This window comes from Pelmatolapia mariae, linkage group LG13 (genome assembly GCF_036321145.2).
Source record: "Pelmatolapia mariae isolate MD_Pm_ZW linkage group LG13, Pm_UMD_F_2, whole genome shotgun sequence".
NCBI lineage: Eukaryota > Metazoa > Chordata > Actinopteri > Cichliformes > Cichlidae > Pelmatolapia > Pelmatolapia mariae.
In genome coordinates this window covers 22,123,624-22,143,521 of record NC_086238.1, presented here as the reverse complement: position 1 = coordinate 22,143,521, position 19,898 = coordinate 22,123,624, and the positions used below count along the sequence as shown (strand labels likewise).

The 19,898-nt window shown below is 41.7% G+C and overlaps 1 protein-coding gene across 14 annotated transcripts in view; it reads right to left on the bottom strand.

Moving 5' to 3' along the window:
- Positions 1–16,979, bottom strand: part of LOC134640263 (regulating synaptic membrane exocytosis protein 1-like) — a 113,260-nt gene extending 96,281 nt beyond the window's left edge. For all 14 annotated transcript variants that reach the window (XM_063491937.1, XM_063491924.1, XM_063491927.1 and 11 more), the window contains exons 1-2: positions 16,453–16,979; positions 11,909–11,983 (exon numbers count right to left, since the gene is read on the bottom strand). In XM_063491937.1, the coding sequence (XP_063348007.1) occupies positions 11,909–11,983; positions 16,453–16,613 (236 nt within the window). In that variant the 5' untranslated portion in view covers positions 16,614–16,979. The remainder of the gene's footprint in view (positions 1–11,908; positions 11,984–16,452) is intronic.
- Between the last annotated feature and the right edge of the window lie 2,919 nt (positions 16,980–19,898).

The following is a 19,898-nucleotide window of genomic DNA, read 5'->3' as shown; positions in this document are numbered from 1 at the left end:
TTTGACTTGTACTGACTGCAGTCGCTCTCAGAGAAATTTTTGAAGGTTTGTAAATAATTGCTATCAAAAGTATGATGCAGACAGCAGCACAACTCGAGCGGACTCTACTCAGCTGGATGCCAGCCGGTTGTATTCTGTAGAACAGAAAGGTTCTTGAGTGCAAATGTTATAGTTACATATACACATATCTTGACTAAAGTACCGGTACTGTGGGTAAAGTATTGTGATAACATTGTGATGTGTCTGGTGAATCCCACGTCTTCAATAAGCATTTTCATTAGAGCACCCCATAAGCAAAATAAAGGCTAGATGACTATCCCAACTTTGACCTTTGCAGAAGACAGGGCTTTAAAATTAGTAAAATTGAAGGGGCTGCTTTGAGGCACCAAAAACTGTACCATGGTAAATGTGTGGGGCCTTTGAAATCCCTCTTGGCTTGGGGCCATGGGACACTACTATTAGCATTTTTAGCCTTGATCCAGCCTTGTAATTATTTGTGGGTGAATAGAACAAAGAACTGAGAGTAAATCTACATGCACACTTGGAAGAGATCAAATCACAGGCAGTTTTGGGCAGGAGGAGGGATTACCGTCAGCTCTCCATTATGCCATGGGTGTGGTGTGGAGCTCATAAAAGACAGGAACAGACTTGTTGGGGGAAAATAAACTACTTGAACGCAGTGTGCACAAATGAATTTTCAAAAAATGAGAGAGAGAGATCTAGTCCACCAGGGACCCAGACAATGCTGTAGCACGAGCCACTATCAAGCCATTAGTTAGAGAGGAAGAAGAAGCAGAAGCCAAAGAAAATCTCTTTATATTGTTCAGAGACAAACTTAGAGTGAAATTCAGATTTTCCAATTTTATTCTTAAAGGGATTTACACGGGTGGTGTACACATTGACACACAGACCCAGTAAAACAAAATTACCCAAGCTGGTCCCAGACTGGGTCTGGGCTCCTTAGAACTGGTTGGACAGTTAAAGACATCCAGAGTCTTATATTAATATTTTACCTTAAAACCTGTTTTTTTAAATAACTTGTTAATATCCACCAGCTTGCCAGCGATCTGGTTAGTGTCATGGTTTTCCCCTTATTAGAATACCCTAAGGAACATTTTATATAGTTAAAGATACTTTTTTTTTTTAATAACACCAACCTTCTTCTGTGCCTGCCTCTCCATTAGAGCATGTATGCGCTGTGCTGTGGCATGGCTGCTCACCATATGGCAGCAGGGACACGGAGAATCTCTTGCTCTCTAGTTTTCTCTCTGTGTGCCAAGCTCTGCTGTTCCTCCTCCATCCCTTCCCCTCCCTCTCTTCCGTCAGAGAACTCACCATGCTGAGCTGCCTGGGTGTACTCTCACCTCCCCCACTCCCTCCATCTATCTATGCTCCCATCCTTTCCTTATATCACGCTCTCTCTTATGCCCCTACAGTTTCTGATGGAAATCATAACTTTTTTTTTTTAATTTTTTGAAGCTGGGTTTGAAGGTTTGAAATCTTATAGAAAAATAGAAAAAGAACAGATTATAGTTTTGGGAAACCCCGCCAAAGGGAGGAGGGAGGGGGGATTATTCCAAAACTGACAGTGGTAATTTAGTACGCATCATGATGAGCGTACAGTATGCACTGCTTCTCAGCTCGCTAAATGATTTTCTCTTTCTCGTCATTTCTTCCTCTACTTTTCTCACCTCCCGTTCCTGCTCCTTCTCCTCATATACTTCTCTGACTGCTTTTCCACCCACTCTCTCCTCATCCTCGCTCTTTCTCACTTCTTGCCTCTCCTTTTCTTTACCACTCTAATGTGCCTTCCTCATTCTGTTGAAATGATGCTCATCTTGCAATCGGGAAAAGCGTCTCTGGAAATAAAAATGTATCTCGACTCTTCCGACAAATTTCATCACTGGTTTGTCACCGTCTGAAGCAAGCAGCTCTCGCTCACGAAGGCCTCTGCTGCAGGGAATGCCTGTGCACTCAAACTACTGTAACTGGCTCCTTGGTTTATCTCAGTAGAAGTAAGAAACCCTGCTTTTAAACTGCATTCAACAACATTCAACATTCAACAGTCAGGCAATGTTTTGTCTTTTTTGTGAGCAGCCCTCGTTTCCAATCAAACAAGACAAAGGGCAAATTAACTGTACAGAAATAATGCCTCATCCCAGTTCTCTGCCGAGGGGCTGCTCGAAAAGCACAGAAGCAGCGGAAAAATGGCTAAAAAGGAAAAAATGTGAGGAGAGGAGTGAGAAGAAACTCTGGCTCTGTCACGTAGACTTAATTACTCAGGCTCACACACGCTAACATACAAACACACACTTATAAATAGACAAATACCAAGGGATGACTTTTTGGGGGGAGGGGATTATTTTTAAGATGAGATAAAGTACCGAGTGTAGAACAGTGAAGGAGAGTGAGTGAAATGAAGCCAAGCTGTAAGAGAAAAATAAAAAAAATAAAACACAGAACAAAAGATAAATTTAAGGAGAGAGCGAAGGAGAGAGAGGCGGGACAGATGGAGAGAGCACCAGAGCCAACAGTGGAGCTAAGTGGGTAGTGTGCTCCCCAGACAGCGCTCCATATGGCCTGGCAATGCCATACACAGCCAGGCAGCACAAACACACGCATACACACTGCACTCAGACACACACAAGTACCCAAACACTCCCCGCACAAACAATCAAATTCGCACACGTAGTGCATATTGACACATTAATTACCATGTACCCACACATGTACAGAGTTCAGTCTGAGGAGCAATGTGACTCCAGCCACTCTTTTAAAGAATACTAAACCATCACGTTTGATGTCTTGATATTTGGTGTTTGAAGGCACCAAATTTACTGTAAGTACAAAAAATTTAGGTTGGCGATGGCAGAGATTTGTCCAGCTGGACAGATTTAAATTTTACCGCGTGAAGGGGAAGGAGAGCACTTTTGTGCAGCCTTCAGTTGTCTGTTCACCGAATTCAGTATGTACAACATTTGTTCGTGTGATTTCGAGCCAAGACATGACAAAAAACGTTTTTTTCTTTTTTAAATCGTCGCTCTCAGATATTCGTCCAATGCTGCGGCTGCCCATAAGCCAATACATGGGCCTGCGTAATCTTCGTGTTGCTCCCAAGCACTGAAAAATTTGGAGGGTTGTGTCAGGAAGGGCATCCTGTGTAAAAGGTTTGGCAGTTCAAATATGGAGATCACAGTGATTCCATACCTGATTGGTCCAGGCCTGGAAAGAGGCGGTTGTGGCGAACCCGGAAGGTAGCAGCCCAAAGAAGAAGAAAAAAAAGATGGCTTCTAATGCAGTTTTAGTAAGTCCTATAAAATTTGCCAACACAACACGTAGCAGAAAACAGGAAGGTAGATTTTGCCCAGTTATCTGAAAACAGATAGAGCAGAGGATAAAGTGACCAGCAAACTTTGCAGCCCTTCAGTTTACAGTTACTACTTTGATTTTATGTTCAGAACACCGGTACACATCGCTGCATGTAGAATAATAAAGTAATACTTGGGAATTGGATCTTCTGAGATCTTCTAAGGTCTAAATCATCATCTGTGACCCTACCCCTAACCCTAAATTATTATTATTTTTTTTATCTATTTTGGTCTTTCCCAATTAAGGTGGTTGTTGGATTGTCTTTAGAGTTGGAAACCCTGCTTCTGAGGGTGCAATCATTCTCTGAAACCGCAGCTTCAGTATCAGAATTAGAGAAACTTTATTAACCCCAGAGGGAAATTAAGTTGTCATAGCAGCAAATATACAACAAACATCAAGCACTTATAAAAAATGAGTGTAGAAAAAGAGATATTGATAGATAAATATTAAGATAAATAGACAAATATAGGGATATAGGTATAAATATACATATACATATAAAAGGACAACAGTGTGCAAATATTTATCGTGGTGTACAAAAGTGACAGGATGCAGTTTGTTTTATACCTCAGTTTTTGGGCGATGGTTTTGATTCGTAAACTTTTTTGAGGGGGGGGCTGGGCGGCTGGTTGAAAACTGGAAGGAATGAGAAAATTTGTCATGGTCCTGGGTCTTTGAGCTAGCCTTTTGAGTTTTGACTTTTAAGTTTGGTGAATTATGTAGCTGGGAGGGACACAGGTGCACATGATTAACATAACAATGGAGGAGGAAGTAAAACTAAATACCAAACACACTAAAACAGAAACTAGTGGATATATTAGAAAAGGATGTTGAATATGGAGCCGCTGGGCAGGATGAAAAGATAGAGTACAGAGGAGAATCATGGATGTAGTGAAGGAGGATATACAGAGGGTTGGCGTGACAGAGGCACAAAGGGATACGGTGAGGTGGAGGCAGATGAGTCGCTGTGGCATCCAAGGGTAGGGTATATTTAAATCATGCATCTCAAACAGATTCAGAACTGATCTGTACAAGCCTTATTCCTCCAGTAACAATTCGGAGAAATTTTGACCCAGCACCCTTGCACAACGCAAGTTATTTTGCTGCCTCCAGAAGCTTCTCTTCCCTTTGTATTGTGATTTTTCTAGTTTCTTCACTAAATTTCTCTGCTGCTTTTTTACGTATTAAAGGTGGCGACTGGTCAAAGGTTTAAGGGCAAATAAGTTGACTGTTTCTCAGTGACAATCCATTGATTGTCACTGAGAAAAACAATGAAGCTTAGTCCCCTTGAAAACCACAAATGGACCCTCCAAAAAGCACATGTGCATGGTCCATGTGTGATGTTTCAGAAAAAGAGTTCATATTTGTGTTCATGACAAAAAATGTTCTTTAGTGCAACACTAAGCTACACGCTTGAACATCCTTGTTTGAGTCACGCTAATCATATCATACAATTTTCATCATTCTGCTGATGTCTGTATAGCAACCTACAGTCAAAACCATTCACATATCTGATGCTCACTGTGAGTCTTATTCAGTACACATGGAAACCTCTCACACGTACAGAAATGTGAGCGTGTGTCAGGTCCCTTCCAGATCCCCGCTGGAGCAGAGACTTGCGGGAAGACCAGGATAACAGCCAATCCCTGTAGGGAGTAAGGAAGTGACTCCTCGCCAATCCCAGGGCTCACCGAGGTTACTGTGGGGCTGCTGGGCCATTGCCATGGTACCCTGCCATCAGGGGACACCTGGCCAACCGCATTTGTTGATGTGAGGTGTAAACATCCTTACACTGCAGTACGTCCATGCTGCCTCGACATTAGTTCTGGGGGAGCGATGAAGATTTTTGGACTATGGGAACAGTCCAAAAAAGTGTCAACCCTAATCAGAGACAATAATCAATCAATATTATGAAGGCTATACTTCCAAATGTCATGTAATTATTTCAATAACTTTACACAAAAAAAGTTGAAATTCAATTTCATAAAAGCCTGGGTAATTATTAAGATCATTAATTTTGGCAAATTAGTATTCTGATAAACACAGGTCATTGCACAAAATATGATAAAATATTAATAAAACAAAACGTACTCATTTAAAATAACACAAGTTCTTTACTGACGTACATTGTGACAATAGTAAGATAACTGGATGAAAGCCCTGCATATGGTGATTAACTACAGCTGAAGGGTTACTCGTTCCCATACAGACAGAGAAAACGCTACAACTCCTGGTTTTATTTTTTATGGGGGTTTTTTTATAGATTAAAAAAGAAGCCATGAGATTAACTGAAAAAGTGCACAGTATTCAAGTTTAGAACAAAATGTTTTTTCTCACAGAGCTTCCAGATTACCAGCAGCTCAACCAGCAGCTCAACCAGCAGCTCACCAGAAGTCCATTGCTGTGACTACTGAGCTAATCAACCTGACAAACGTTTGGCATAAACTGACAATCACGAGCCAGGTTTGCTCCCTACGGTTGTTACAATATTTCTGTGAGTTATAGGGATGTCAATCCAGAACCAGTTCTTGTATAGAACCACTTCCCAGTAGTCTGTTTGTCTAACGACTCCGCTTATCGGTTCCACTTGTACTTGAGCTACAATCAGCTGATTACAGTTCGTCACCTGCACAGACAGCATGCTAAGGCTAAACTAGCCAGGAATCCAGAGTGATGTTAAAGCTGAGTGAATGCTGACCCCAGCCCAGCAGCCAGACCCTGAACTTCAACAGGTAACAAACGGATGAGCAGTCAGACTGTAGCCCCCATTTCTACCTGCTCATTTTTCTACAGTAAAATCACCGTGGCGATGGCTTTAAAGTCTCTTTGTGCTGGTTTCCATCTTTGCTTTGTGTTCATAACTAAATGCTAAGAGAAAGATCATATGCATGTCCTCATTAGGATAGGGATTTGTGTTAGTGTAGACCTCTAGCCTGTTGGCTTAAATTGTTAAATGCTAATTATAAAACAATGTGTTTCATTTTACAGAGAAATGCAAAAGTAATGTATTGAGTAGTGTAATGAATTACTGTCTCCTGGGAGTAACAAACTGAATTACTTTTAAGGAAAGTGTTCTGTGTTTTTATTAAAAATTGTCCAAAAGGCAACAACAGGACAGACTGACATTAGCTGAGATAAGGCAGACAGTCATTGGTTACAGCTCCATCACCACACCTGTAAATAAAAGCACAGCAATCTCTGAGTTTAAGTCTTACCACTATCCAGGTGGACGGGTTAAAAAATAATCCAACAACCTAAAGTTGTTATGAAAGATGAAAGTATCATTTACTCATACCAGGGTGTAACGTAATTGTTGTTTTTGTTGGTATTTTAACTCTAACGTGCCTCAAGTGGCCAATCTAGGAAGTGAGGTTTTTGACATTTCCACATTTTGTTCATTTTTTAGCCCCAGACGCTGCTAGGTGGTGTCTGCCCAATGCATTTTTATTTAAATTTAACCAAATCTCAGAAATTACATGTATGTTTGTAGTAGCTCAGGAGTTATTCCAGTGGTTGCTTTACAGACATGATATCGTCTCTGTCCCAGTTCAGTGCCCCATGAAAGGCTGAAGGAACAGTGACTGTAACGTCTGGTGTTCACAGGAATTGCGTGGAGAACACTAACCAGATAAGTGCAGATTGTATAATGTTAAAAATGAGGGTCATATTGTGGGATTCCTCAGAAAAGCAGATGTGCTCCAGCTGACTTACTCTGTAATCCCACCTCACTTTCTGATCCAGCGACACACTCACACACACTTCAACACACATACAGTGCAAATAGCACATAAACAAGCTTTATCCTTTGATCATTGTGTGGCAGAAAAAAAAAACAATTTCTGGCTGCAGACGTCACTGCAAACAGGAATGCATGGAAACCCGGTTTTCAGCCCACAAATAAGCCAACGAAGACGGGGGTCCTCGTATGACATCAAAGAGTGTTTTTAAAGCAGCACTGGCAATTCAGCTCTGTATTAACGACTACTGATCAAATAAGCAGACTTTAAAACACACACACAGACAGACACACACGCAGCGGTGGAAAGATGATCACTGAGCAGTTCCATTATAAAGAATTGTTTCTGACCAACCCATCAAGCATCCAATTCCCACTAATTGGAGATGAGATGGGAAGGGTTATTTCGGAGAAAGCTAACCTCTAACCACCTGCACTCTCAGTAGGATGTTTGCTGGACAGCTTGCAAATGAACTGGAGTGTTCAATTTACAAGTTTGTAGAAGTAAATAGGCTTTGCTGGCAACGCTAAAGCCCAAAGTATATTTCACACAATAAATCTACACATGAAAGTTTCATTTTTGCAACGTTAGTCAATACAGAACCATTGGAGTTTCCTAGATAATTGATTGATGCGAGTATTATGATCAAGGTTCAAGGTTCTGGCGTACTTGGATTGCCTTATTATCATATTCGCCAACAAACGACTGCACAAGCTCAGCAAACAGACGTTCCTTCATACAATCCTGGATCAAACTCATAGTTGACTTTTTTAATAATAGATTGTGTCCAGTTTTTCATAACTTTGTACTGTTTTAACTAAAGGATGCCTGTTGAAAAGCTGAACATTATTCTAGTGGTTAATGTTGAGTTTTTACTTTCACTTCCTTAAGAAACCAACAAAATACTACGACAAAATAATTTGCAGTACTTTTTCCCAAAGTTGGAATAAAGACGGCAGGAAGAAGTAACTTTACCGATAAGCATTATTTGTAGGTACGCCATGAAAACATTTAATGATATACTGAATAAAAGGACCTTCACCCTATAGATGAAAGCTCAGCCTGATGATATATCATTTCTATTGAAAAGTACTGACAAGGGGTGGAAGACACAATCGGTACTGTATATCTCACAATAATTTCTGCAGCAATACAGGGACACCAAATATCGATATTTTATTAAATAAATCAAAATACTGTGGGAATGCTATGAGTAAGAGGTCTCAGCTAATGCACCACCATCCTGAGATAACGCTAGGTGAGTAAACTTATATTGAATCGAGTCTGAATGAGCCTTGGCCAATGAGTGTGATTCAAGGAGACTCGACTCGACTGTCTTAATGGGCTCAAGTTAGTTGTATTCTGGTTATATAGCTATAGAACAGGAAGACAGTTTACAGATCTTTTAACATGTCTGTCTAAAATCTCCAATCATTATACACTGGGTTGAGATCTGATGATTTTGACACTAATCAAACCATTCAGTGACCCATATACCTTATAGATGGGGGTAGTGTTATTCTAGGAGACCACTCCATTGGGATAAAAGTGTCTTATTGTCATAGGATAACGGTGATCACCCCAAAAAACTTTATTTTGATTTGCAGTGGCTTTTTCCCCTAAAGCTGGGGTATCAAACATAGGGCCCAGGGGCCAAAATCAGCCCGATAAAGACCCCAAATCTGGCCCACTAGATTAGATTTTGGAAGAGGGCATACGTTTTGGACTTTTAACTGTATTTTTAAAGGTGGAACAGCTTTTGCTACTGATAAAGACCTTCCCCATGACCATTCGTATGACACAAAAGTAAATAAGTAATAGCTAAACACTGAAATGACAGGAAAGTTCCTGTTTTTCGCTATCTACTATAGAAATTTCAGTTTTTTACAATGGGGCCACATAGAAAAAATGAATTTTTAGTGAATTAACAAAATGTTTCTATTTAATAATAACAGGTTATTCTTACCAATGAACTACTAGAACTTTTTCTGTATAATAATATTAAGATGTCTCAGGGATCGGGTCAGGGATAGCTCTGTAGGTATAGTGGTGGCTCCATGATCGAAAGGTCGGGGGTTCGATTACAGCTGAGCAAGGTACCATTCCTACACACTGCTCCTCGGGCGCCCAATGGCTGCCCACTGCTTCACTGAGTGAATAGGTTAAATGCAGAGAGGAATTTCCCAACGGGGATCAATAAAGTATACATTATGATTAAGTGTGTAGTTATACTTCTTTACACTTATCAAAAGGGGGAGTTTCACTGATCCAGCCCACTAGAGATCAAAGTGGGCTGTATGTGGCCCACAATGTAAAATGAGTTTGACATCCCTCCTCTAAGGGGACAAATGGACCCAAACCATGTCAGCAAAATGTCCCACACAGTAACATGACACTGGATTCCTTCAGTCTAGTTCAAGTGTTTTTTCTTTTATATGTACACTATGAAACTGTATACGTAAAAGATAGACAAAAGTATTGGACAACATCTAAAAAACTGAATTCGAGCAAGGTACTGTAAAAGAATACCATTCCTGCAACAAGTCAGTTTGTGAAATTTCTTTCCCCATAATAGAGAGTCCATGATCCCATGATGATTCCTTGATGTAAGTGGTATTTTTACAAAGTGAAAACATTTTAGAACCACAACCACTCAGCCATGAACTCACAGACCACGTAACATCACAGAGCGGGGTTACCGAGTGCTAAGGCCCACAGTGCATAAAAGAAACCAGTGATCTGCTCCTATACCTGCACAGGTACAAACCTCCTGTGTTAAGGTTAGCATAAAAACTGTGCACCAGAAGCCTCGTGGCATGGGTTTCCATGGCTCCTGGAGGACTAATGTGTAGGTTTCCCAAGCTGTTGTCCATATGGTGTATTATGTAAAGAATACAGGCTGATTTCTATAGATATGTATCTTAATCAGCAATCTTAATTCCCAAAAAATGGGTCTAGACATCAGCCCAATAAATCTAGTATGAGCCAAACTATAAATCTAGGCTAACAAAAATATAGTGATTCGTAGTTGCAAGTGATTGAATACTAATAATATATTACTATAATAATTATGAATACTAAATTAAAGTGCAAGTGTGATAAAGATCTTTGGTTTGAAGTTTAGCTTTAGTGCAATATATGATCATGCTAACCTTTGACAGAGAAGAGAGACTGATTATTATAGAAGAAGGTATTATTAGATTGCTGTATCCTCTTTTACAGTGAATGAAATATAAAACAGAGTAAAAAGAAAAAAATAACTAACTGGAAGAGACCTCATTTTTCACTTAGCAAGCAGCCAGCAAACAGCTAACAGCCAGTTAGCTTGAAGAGCATTTCAGATTGTATATAGGGAGAGTGTTTTCCAGGTAGAAAGCTGCATTATGCTAGCTAAGGGACAGTGCTTACCTTCTCTATGCTACATAGTAGGTGAGCATAGCAGTTTCTTCTTTTCATTCTTCATCTCTACCTAAAACTGTTTTATGTGTCTTCAGAAGCATGCATCCAGGCTAAACGTTTGTGTACAGCACCAGCTTCCACCAACAAAGCTAGTGAGTAAACATGACTAGAACAAAACCTAGTTTAGATACTCCACTGACATTTCCATTCATTCTAAAGGAAACGATAAAGCCTTTCAGCTGAGACATTGCTGCTAATTCAGCTTTTTAGCAGTCTTTAGGAGGCACCATTTCCCATAACCCCTAGCGCTTTGTGGCCTCAACGTCACAGCTCAACAGAAGAGTACAGGGATCACAGCTAGCTGACAAGTCCATAAAAAAGACTGAACACTTATAGGTTACTAGACAGCAGAGATTATATCAGCTAAAACAAAGAGAGGATTGCTAAGCATTTGAGATATGAACGAAATCAAATCACTATACTCTCCCTGACAATCTTCAGGTTTATCTAATGAAACCTCAAGTTTTTTTCTGCCATCACCAAGTTTGAAATGCCAAAGACTGTATAAATTCAGAAATCCGCATCGAAATCAAAACAATGTAACATTGCATCTGATTTTAGAAGGCAAGAAAACGAAACATAAATCCTATTTGCTTTTGAAACTTGGATTTAAGGATCTTAGGTGGGTCTTTTTCTAAAGGAAAATGATGCCTCATGTTGCATAAATCTGTTCAAACATGTGAGAGGAAGCTGACGCGAAAGTCACACAACCGCATGATAGAAGTCATTCCTCCAGACGAGCAGTTTTGGCAGAAGAGACGAGCAAATTGTGAGACACGCAGAGCATTTGAATCCATCCTTTAGCCAGCCACTCTACGGAGGAGGAAGATAACATCAGCTAGTCTCTAATGACTCAGGCTCTGGACTGGACTCATCAGACCAACCATGTCCATCTTTACAGCGGAAGCTCTGTAGGTTGCCGCCTGACAGATGACAGACAGCAATTGGTCTGTTTGTGTGTGTCTTAGAGACACAGAATGCTAAATAAAAGTTTAATAAATATAAAAAATAAATCTAAAAGTCTAAATGACGTGCTGTGTATTTCTGTACCACTTAAGGTATTATGCAAATTGCATAATAATGGCTTGAGTCACACTTGCAAAAAATAGTCACCATCGTGCATGTTTATCTTTAATACCGCTGATTCATCTGAGGTGTAAAACTGAATTTCACAACAAACATGAGAAACACCGTCTTGATTGGAGATTGAGGCCAGAAAGGCGACTTGATGCTAAAGTGACGCAAAAGCAAATATTAGCTCGCATTTTTAGCAACTTAGGGCCAGTTCCACATCGATGGGGTGGTATTGACCTGGTGGTTAAAGAGTAGCTGTTGGCACTCACCGGACGTCGTTTTGCTGCGGGGGTTTCTTCTGTCCAACCAGGTTCACTGTTCTGGCTTGGATAGGCTTTTCTTCTCTGAAAAAAACAAAGTTAGAAAAGTGCAGTTAGTCCAGCGTTTTGCTATGATTTTGTTTGATTTATGTGCTTCGTCCTCCTAACATCGAACAAGTCAACAGTGACAGCCTTGGGGTAAAGGCTAGGGTTAAGTTCACATCTATCCCTTTATAACTTCTACCAGGCATCTGCCCTGAATCCTACTGTCTGACAAAGCATGGCAGACCTGTCTTAATGTTTCTCTCCTATAAGTTGAAACACCTAAGCATGACAATTAGTCCAGAATTCAGTTACATATTGGTTCATTTTGGTACATTACATGCTAGCTTCTAATGTCAATAATTATCTTGTTATCCTCATAAAACTTTGTGTCCTGGCATTGTTTTCTCAGTCCTTATTCAATTTTATTTTTTCAATTTTACTTGTTCAGTTTTAGCAGAAATCTGCTTGAAACTGGTTCGAATCAACACTTTTTATCTTGGGAGCAATCGGGATACTGCTAGGCATCGATGACGGGCCTTAGACAACACTGACATGCTTTCAGTATGTCCACTGACACATCCACAGTGTGATTCAAAACCATCTCATCCATAAACATGAACAGCAGGCTCTGATCAGTCTGATCACAGAGGGAACTCAAGAGAGAATTCCCCGCCAACACCCACGCTGTCTAAAACAGAAGACGTTTCTTTTTATTGTCAATACCGTGGGTACCCTGCTCGTTCATTATGAGACACTTTTGGCACATCGGGAATCGAGATATCTCTTCTACTGACAGTTTAAGTGCTTATACACTGACAGTAAAGGTAGCTTCGAGAACCTTGGGTTACCCTGGTATAGAATATGACAATTCTTTCAAAAAAGGGGGTAAAAAAAAGTACTGTTTTACTTTGTACATGGTACGAAACTCATAGCGAAACATCCTTGGGTTGTGTAATCCATCATAGTAAGCATCAAGGCTGAATATTTCATGTTAAAGATTCCACTGTGTTAGCATAAAATCACAGCCTAATATTTGGTACAGTAATAGATTCAATATTATATGAAACTAAAACTTATTTGTCAATCATACAAAAGGCAAAATTCAGCGTCCTCATAGCCTACATGACGGTTAGAACTACTAAGCTGTATCTTAGGCACAGGCTAAACAAGCACATCTTCAGAAGCTACACCGTAAAAAAAAAAAATCCTAAAAAAACAGAAACATTCCGGCAGCTGGGGCACCAAAATAATACCAGAAAATAACAGAAAATAACTTTCTCATGAAAATACGGTTATTTTCAGTAATGACAATACAGTTTGTTGCCCTAATTTTACATGGGATTTTGCCTTTTTCAAGTGCTTTTAAACATTAAATTAGGAACATTTTAATGTGATTAAACAATGAAATTACCTATAAACAAGGTCAATGAATGCGGCAATATGAATAATAATACTTAAATGTACAGAAATATACAGTTAACAGTTGGTTTAAATAACAATGGATTGCATTCTTATAGCGCTTTTTGAGACCCTCAAAGCGCTTTACAATTCCCCTCTGGCCATCACCAGTAGGTGGTAGGTGAAGTGTCTTGCCCAAGGACACAACGACCGAGAGTGTCCGAGCTGGGGCTCGAACCGGCAATCTTCTGATTACAAGGCGAACTGCCAACTCTTGAGCCACGATCGCCCTAAATAACAATAATAATAATAATTATTTGATGTAAAAAAAGTTTATAAGAATCATTTTATATATTTTTCCATAGCATTACATTTGAATTTAACAGTTCAATCTTTCAAATAACGGACAAATATTTGTGAAATTATGATACATTTGTGAATGTATTTTAACTATCTAAATATGCATATGTACAGACAGATACATTTAAAAAACAAGAAAATTATGTTTTATTACATTTACAGTGATTTTACGTTAATTTACATTTGAAATGTAAAATCACAGTCTATTTATGTAAATTTAATGATATTCTGTACAAAACTGTAAAATACACAGTAAAATACTTTTATATTACAATTTTTTTTACAGTGTAGAAGATGTGTTTCTAGAAGGTGTTACAGTTCAAATAAACTCTCATACATACACGGTTCCTCTTTTAAAGGCATACATATGCCAGACAAACAGAAATTCCATAAGAGGTGGATGTCTAACTAACTCTAACCAGGTCAGCAGTCAAATTTGAGCACATATCAGATATGTATAGTACAAACGATTCTTTATCTATTTGAGTTTCTGGTGTTTCCTCTGTGTTTTGTCTTTAAGGTGAGACAAGTAACACATGGGAGCCCTCTATAAAAATAGAAAAATAAGTTATCAATTTGAGGAACCTTTATCATACAATACTTCTACATTATACACCCATCAGGTGATGCTTCTAGGATTAGAGTTAAGTTGACGTTTTTGCCTGTTTGGAACAGCCAAAGTCCTCCCATAGTCTGGTGACTTGTCAGGAGTGTACCCCAGGTCTTGCCCTATCACAGCTACGACTGGCAACTCTGAATTGGACAATGTTTGAGAAAATGGATGGATGGAACAGTGAAATGAAAAAGCTTCTAGAAGAAAAACTGTAATACCAAAATGGAAGTATGAGACTTTGTACAATTCAGCATGTGGCTTTGAAGCCAACAATAACTCTAAACCTAGACGGGTCACCAGCAACCCCGTTTTAATGGGTAATGGCCATGGAGTTTCTGCTTAACACTGGATAAAATGCACACATTTGTACTATTATTACATGCCTTTATATTGAATTTAAACCAGAGTGTGGCCAGAGACACCACTCATCGATTATTGAACAGTGCTACTTTCCTTTGCTTTCCATTTCCATTTTTCTACCTCAGATCATTGAAAGCAGAATACAAATCATGCCCATTATTGCTGTGGCTTTAAAGTGAGGTTTGCACGCATGCACTGTGAACATACGCGCATTAATAGAAAGTAAACTGATGTGAGTATATCTTAAACAGCTCGTAAGTGGAGCGTATTCTCTGCCTCTGTGCATTACAGCCCACACTTCCCTACTCCTGGTACACTTAGCACGCATGTATTAGTCAACCAACCAGTGCAGCTTTTCAGTGCAGACCCAATCGTACGAACACATACACACACACATACACACTGCTTTGCTAACTCGATCCAAACACTGGTGAGAGGAAACAGTGCTGAAGCCTATATAGGCTTGGACATGTGTGTGCTGACAGCCTTATCCGCAGCTTCCTCACTATGACATGAGTGAATCCACAGCTCTTTAATACATCACTGAAAATGATGCATAACCACTTAGGGCCGCAGCTATATACTGGACATTTCCTTCTTTAGAAGCAATGAATCGATCTTCCGTTCCAGTGCTGGGCCATCGTTCCGCACAGAGGGCTTAAAATAGAACAGGGACGTAAAGCTTGAGGAGCGCCTCTCTTAGGTGGGTCATTCTGCCTTTCTTTGCACATGTAAGAGTGCGGCTCCCGTGCATAACGTGCAGAAAACATGATAAAAGGTGTCACTTAAACTTGATGCATTTTCTGGTCCTGGGGGTGGGGGCTGGGGGAGGGGGTGGGGGGTGAACATATAGGTTCGTTCCTGCGCCGATTGCTGCAACAAACTGGAGCAGACTTTTCTCCATTTAATGTGGGGGAGAAGAGGTAGGATACACACAGCGATGTAAGTCACTCTTGATTGAAAATAACATGACACAGGCACCTTTTCCTTCCCTGCTAGAGGCCCACTGTTTCTTTAACAGCCTGTGTGATGTCTGCTGCAAGAGCACTGGCCTACATACAGTGCATAAGGCTGGGAAAGGCTCAACCGCACCCCAGAGCTGAGAACAGCAGCTGTTGAGATGGATGCTGCACAGATAAAAGCCAACAGGGAGGGCTTTACTATTCTCAGTGCCAGCTTCACTCAGCCTCCTGCAATTTCCTGCTGCAGCTCTGTCAGTGAAATATTTCAGGGGAAGTGCAAATACTTTCCACCTGACTCGGGCAGTGGCGTTGGGTGATGATGACAATCTCAAGGAAAGAAGTGCAGAAGAGAAATGTGTATGATTCATCTGGGAGGAGGATGCTGGTGCTGCTGCTGCTGGGTGACACACCCCTTCCCTTCTTCTTCTTCCCCCCCCCTAACAAGTTACACCTGAGCCCTCACATCCAGCGGGCCTCCCCACAGGAGCGTTCCAAATCTGTGAACTGGACATGCATGGACTAAAGCCTGTGAGGTTCCTCCGGCACAGAGCTGCAGGCTACGTGGGCCTGTGAGTGAGTGTGTGGAGGGACCTGCAGGATGTACACACACACATACACACATGCATACATGATCACATACAGTGGAAAGAAGCACGGGTCCTGCAGCTGTCACATTGTGTCCATACAGAGCAGACTTTCATGGACTTCAGAATGGAAACTGCCCAGGCCTAGTCTCTCTCTCTCTCTCACTCTCACTCTCTCTCTCACACACACACACACACACACACATTATCTTTTTGCTTTCCCTCTCTTACTTTAACATGGCCTCCTCTTTCGCCTCTTCCTCCCGCTGCCGAGCCAGCACAGCCATGATGATCTTCCTCTCGTCCTCCGTCAGGTGACTGAGGTCCGGCTCCGGGATGGCCGGGGCGACGGGTGGGCGCGGGCCGCCCCGAGGGCCCACCGAGGCGAACATCTTCCCCGCCGCCGCCGCCACCACCACCACCACCTTGCCCCCCTCCTCTTCCCTCTCTCCCACCTCCTCCTCTTCCTCCTCCTCTTCCCTCCTAGCCTCCTAGTCGGGATCACGGATAGAAAACCCGCTGGCGGAGCCCACGGATCACGACATGGCCCACGGACAAAGTGGCGGTTGGAGCATCTGATGCGGAGTTCCCATGACGGTGGCGGGGGGCACCCAGGGCGGCGGCGGCAGCGGCAGCGGGCTCGGCGCTAGCTGCGGTAGTAGTAGTAGTAGTAGTAGAGGTGGTGGTGGTGGTGGTGGTGGTAGCGGTGGATGTGGCGCTTCGGTTCCCGGTTTTAGCCGCTCCTTCTCCCTCTTGCTGCTCCGCTGTCTTCTCCCCCCTCCCACCGCCCGCCCGCCCGCCTCTCCCCTCCACCGCCTCCGTTTCACGGGGAGCCCATGTCTCCGGCGGTCGCTCGCTCGCTCGCTCGGGATGATGACACGCGGGAGGAGGACCTCTTTTCCTTCCTTCAGGCCGGGCAGAGAGGAGGAGGAGGTGGAGGAGGAGGGGGGAAGCGGGGGGGGTGGGGGTCCCCCGAAGGCGGCTCAGGTCTTCGCTCGGTGAGCCGGGGCCGGCTGTTTGGCTGCGGGGCGAGGCGGCGACTTCTTGTTTTCCAGCGCCGCCGCTGATGCTGCTGTCAGGGAGACGGAACAGTCAATGGGACCGCAGCCCCTCGAGCGCGTTCACTCCTCTTGCGGCGGGAGTGCGCAGCCCTCATTTGAGAATGGGGGCTCCACTCACCGTTAAGATGCGCGCTCACGGCTGTCTATAGCACACACGGGAAATAAAGGGTTCCTTTAAGGGTCCACGGTGCGGGTTTAACGCTGTGTGACTGCATCCAAACACGAATCCTTTTATTCATAGCGTTGTGTTTTAAAACAAAAAGTCCTGGTATATTTTTCACTACATACCGGTTCATAATCATAATTAAAATGTGGGAGAAAAAACAGGGTAGCTTCGGGATATTTTGAAGGAAAATATCTAAAAAAAAAAAAGTGAGTCGAGGTTGGGGCTAACCTTACCCTTGTTACACTTTAATTACATATTACTATAGAATTATATGTAGCTCTTAATTTATTCTTGTTGTCTGTTTCAAGAGTTTAAACCACATTAAGACTTAATTAGGATATATTTTATATTTCATTAAGGAGCTTTAATTGGGGGTCAAAAAAACTGAGGATCCCTTTAATAAAGGAAAATTATGCCCGTTTTTAGCTTAACTTAGAAAAATACTTTAAAAAAAAAAAAAAAAAAAAAAGCTCCTTAAATGGCAAACCCAAAGCTACCATGATGCCATCCATGAGTTGGCAAAGTGGTGTTTTTGAAGACTCAACTGACCATTTTTGGTTTTCACCATCTTAGCTTTTTCAAACCAGATGTCACAATCGAGGAGTGGAGAAACAAAAGGCACTGTTTTGTTACAATAAAGCAGCTTGTCACTCACAAGGTAGGCCGGCCCAAGCTGCACTGTAGCACAAGCTGCTTTTAGACTCCAGTGGGGGCCATAAATTACCAAATAGATATTATGTTGTTATTAATAAGACTTGAAAATAGTGACTGAGATCATAAAATCTTCAGAAAAGTCTTTACTAGGAGCACATAGAGCAAAGGAGCCAGAGGCTATTTTCCTGTGGACCTCCATACAACCAGACTTCTTTTCCAACCAAATGAGTTGCCCCCTGCTGGCTGTCAGAGAGAATTCAGTTTGGAGGCATTTGTGCACTGGATTCACATTTCATCCATTTTCAGTATACAGTTTACGTAGCACACATAACATCAGCTTTACAGCTAACCAAGGGACTTCAGCAAAAGTACAATTGTATTACAATGCATGCAGGCAGAAATATGTTTTTTAAAAGATGTTTATGATATAATAACAGCTTTACAGTAACATGTCAATCATGTTTGGGTCTTCAAGTAATCAATGAGAGCTATTTACACCTTCCATGGCTCCAAATCTAAGCGATGCTGTTTCTTCCATTTTTTTCCCAGGCTTTCTCATACAGAACAGAAAAGGAAAAATACAGTGACAGAAAGATTATGAATCAAAATTCTTATAAAAAGGGAGAAATCTAAAACACACAGGCTGGATTTAAATGAATGAATGCAGGGCTAAAGAACCCTTTTCTAGCACTGCAGGAAACCCTTTGCAGTAAGAGTGCAGGGACTCTCCTCCTCCTCTCCCACCAATGATTGCGTGTTAGGATGACGCGAATCTCTCTTTTTTCTCCCTCCCTCCTTCCTTCCTCTCTCTCTCTCTCTCTCCTTTCTTTCCTCCTTGTCTACCCTTCTAGCAACCCTTACTCCCACTACACACAGTACTTCCCCATGCTGAAAAACAGTCAGAAGGGAGCGTGAGGTTTACCACATATGTACACTTATAAGGTGACATTTACAGTATGTCAGTATGCAACCCTCTAATTACAGAATGTGTGGTCTGCCGAAACAGTCCTATTCATATACAGGAGATAAACCGCAGAGGGGGACTGTAGATCCCACAAACTGTGTAAGACAAGATCGTGTGTTACAGTGATCTAAATATAGAAACACATCTGGTCTATTTTTAGCCAGAAATGCAGATTTGGCAAGAACAAAAGAATATATTTCGCTTTATTATTAAGCATATTTTGATTCCGAAGTAAACAAAGTTCTATACGTTGCTCATTAAGTTCCTCTCAAAGACCTCTGCATGTTGCTTTTTAAACTACACGAGCTCAGACCTCACTGTAAACTCACAGTTTCTGTTTCAGCACCACGGTCAGCGCACTGGTGGCCTGTTGCTGTTAGTTGAGAGCCAGTGGCACGCTGACACACGAGCAGTGTTGGGACTAACGCGTTATTAAGTAACGCGTTACAGTAACTACGTTATTATTGTGGTAACGAGCACGGTAACTAGTTTTTATGCCAAAACCAGGAACGCGTTACTCGTTACTGGGATTTAGATAGGCTTGTTATTCGTTACTTCGCGTGGTGGAACAGATTCAATAACATTAGCAAGTGGTGGAGGCCAGCAGGTGGATGAGGGAAAGGGGAGGCAAGAGGAGAGACCCGAAGCGGCCGCCGGTCCGAGTGTCAGGTGAACTGAACTTCAGGTAAGAAGTTATGACCTGCAGTCTATCTGGGTCAGATATAAACCAAGTTTAGGTGGAGTTTATTTTCGTTATGCTGACTTTTTCGTACTGCGTAATAGCTAGCATGAGGGGGTTTCTATACAGCTGGGTGGTGCTATGATGTTACTG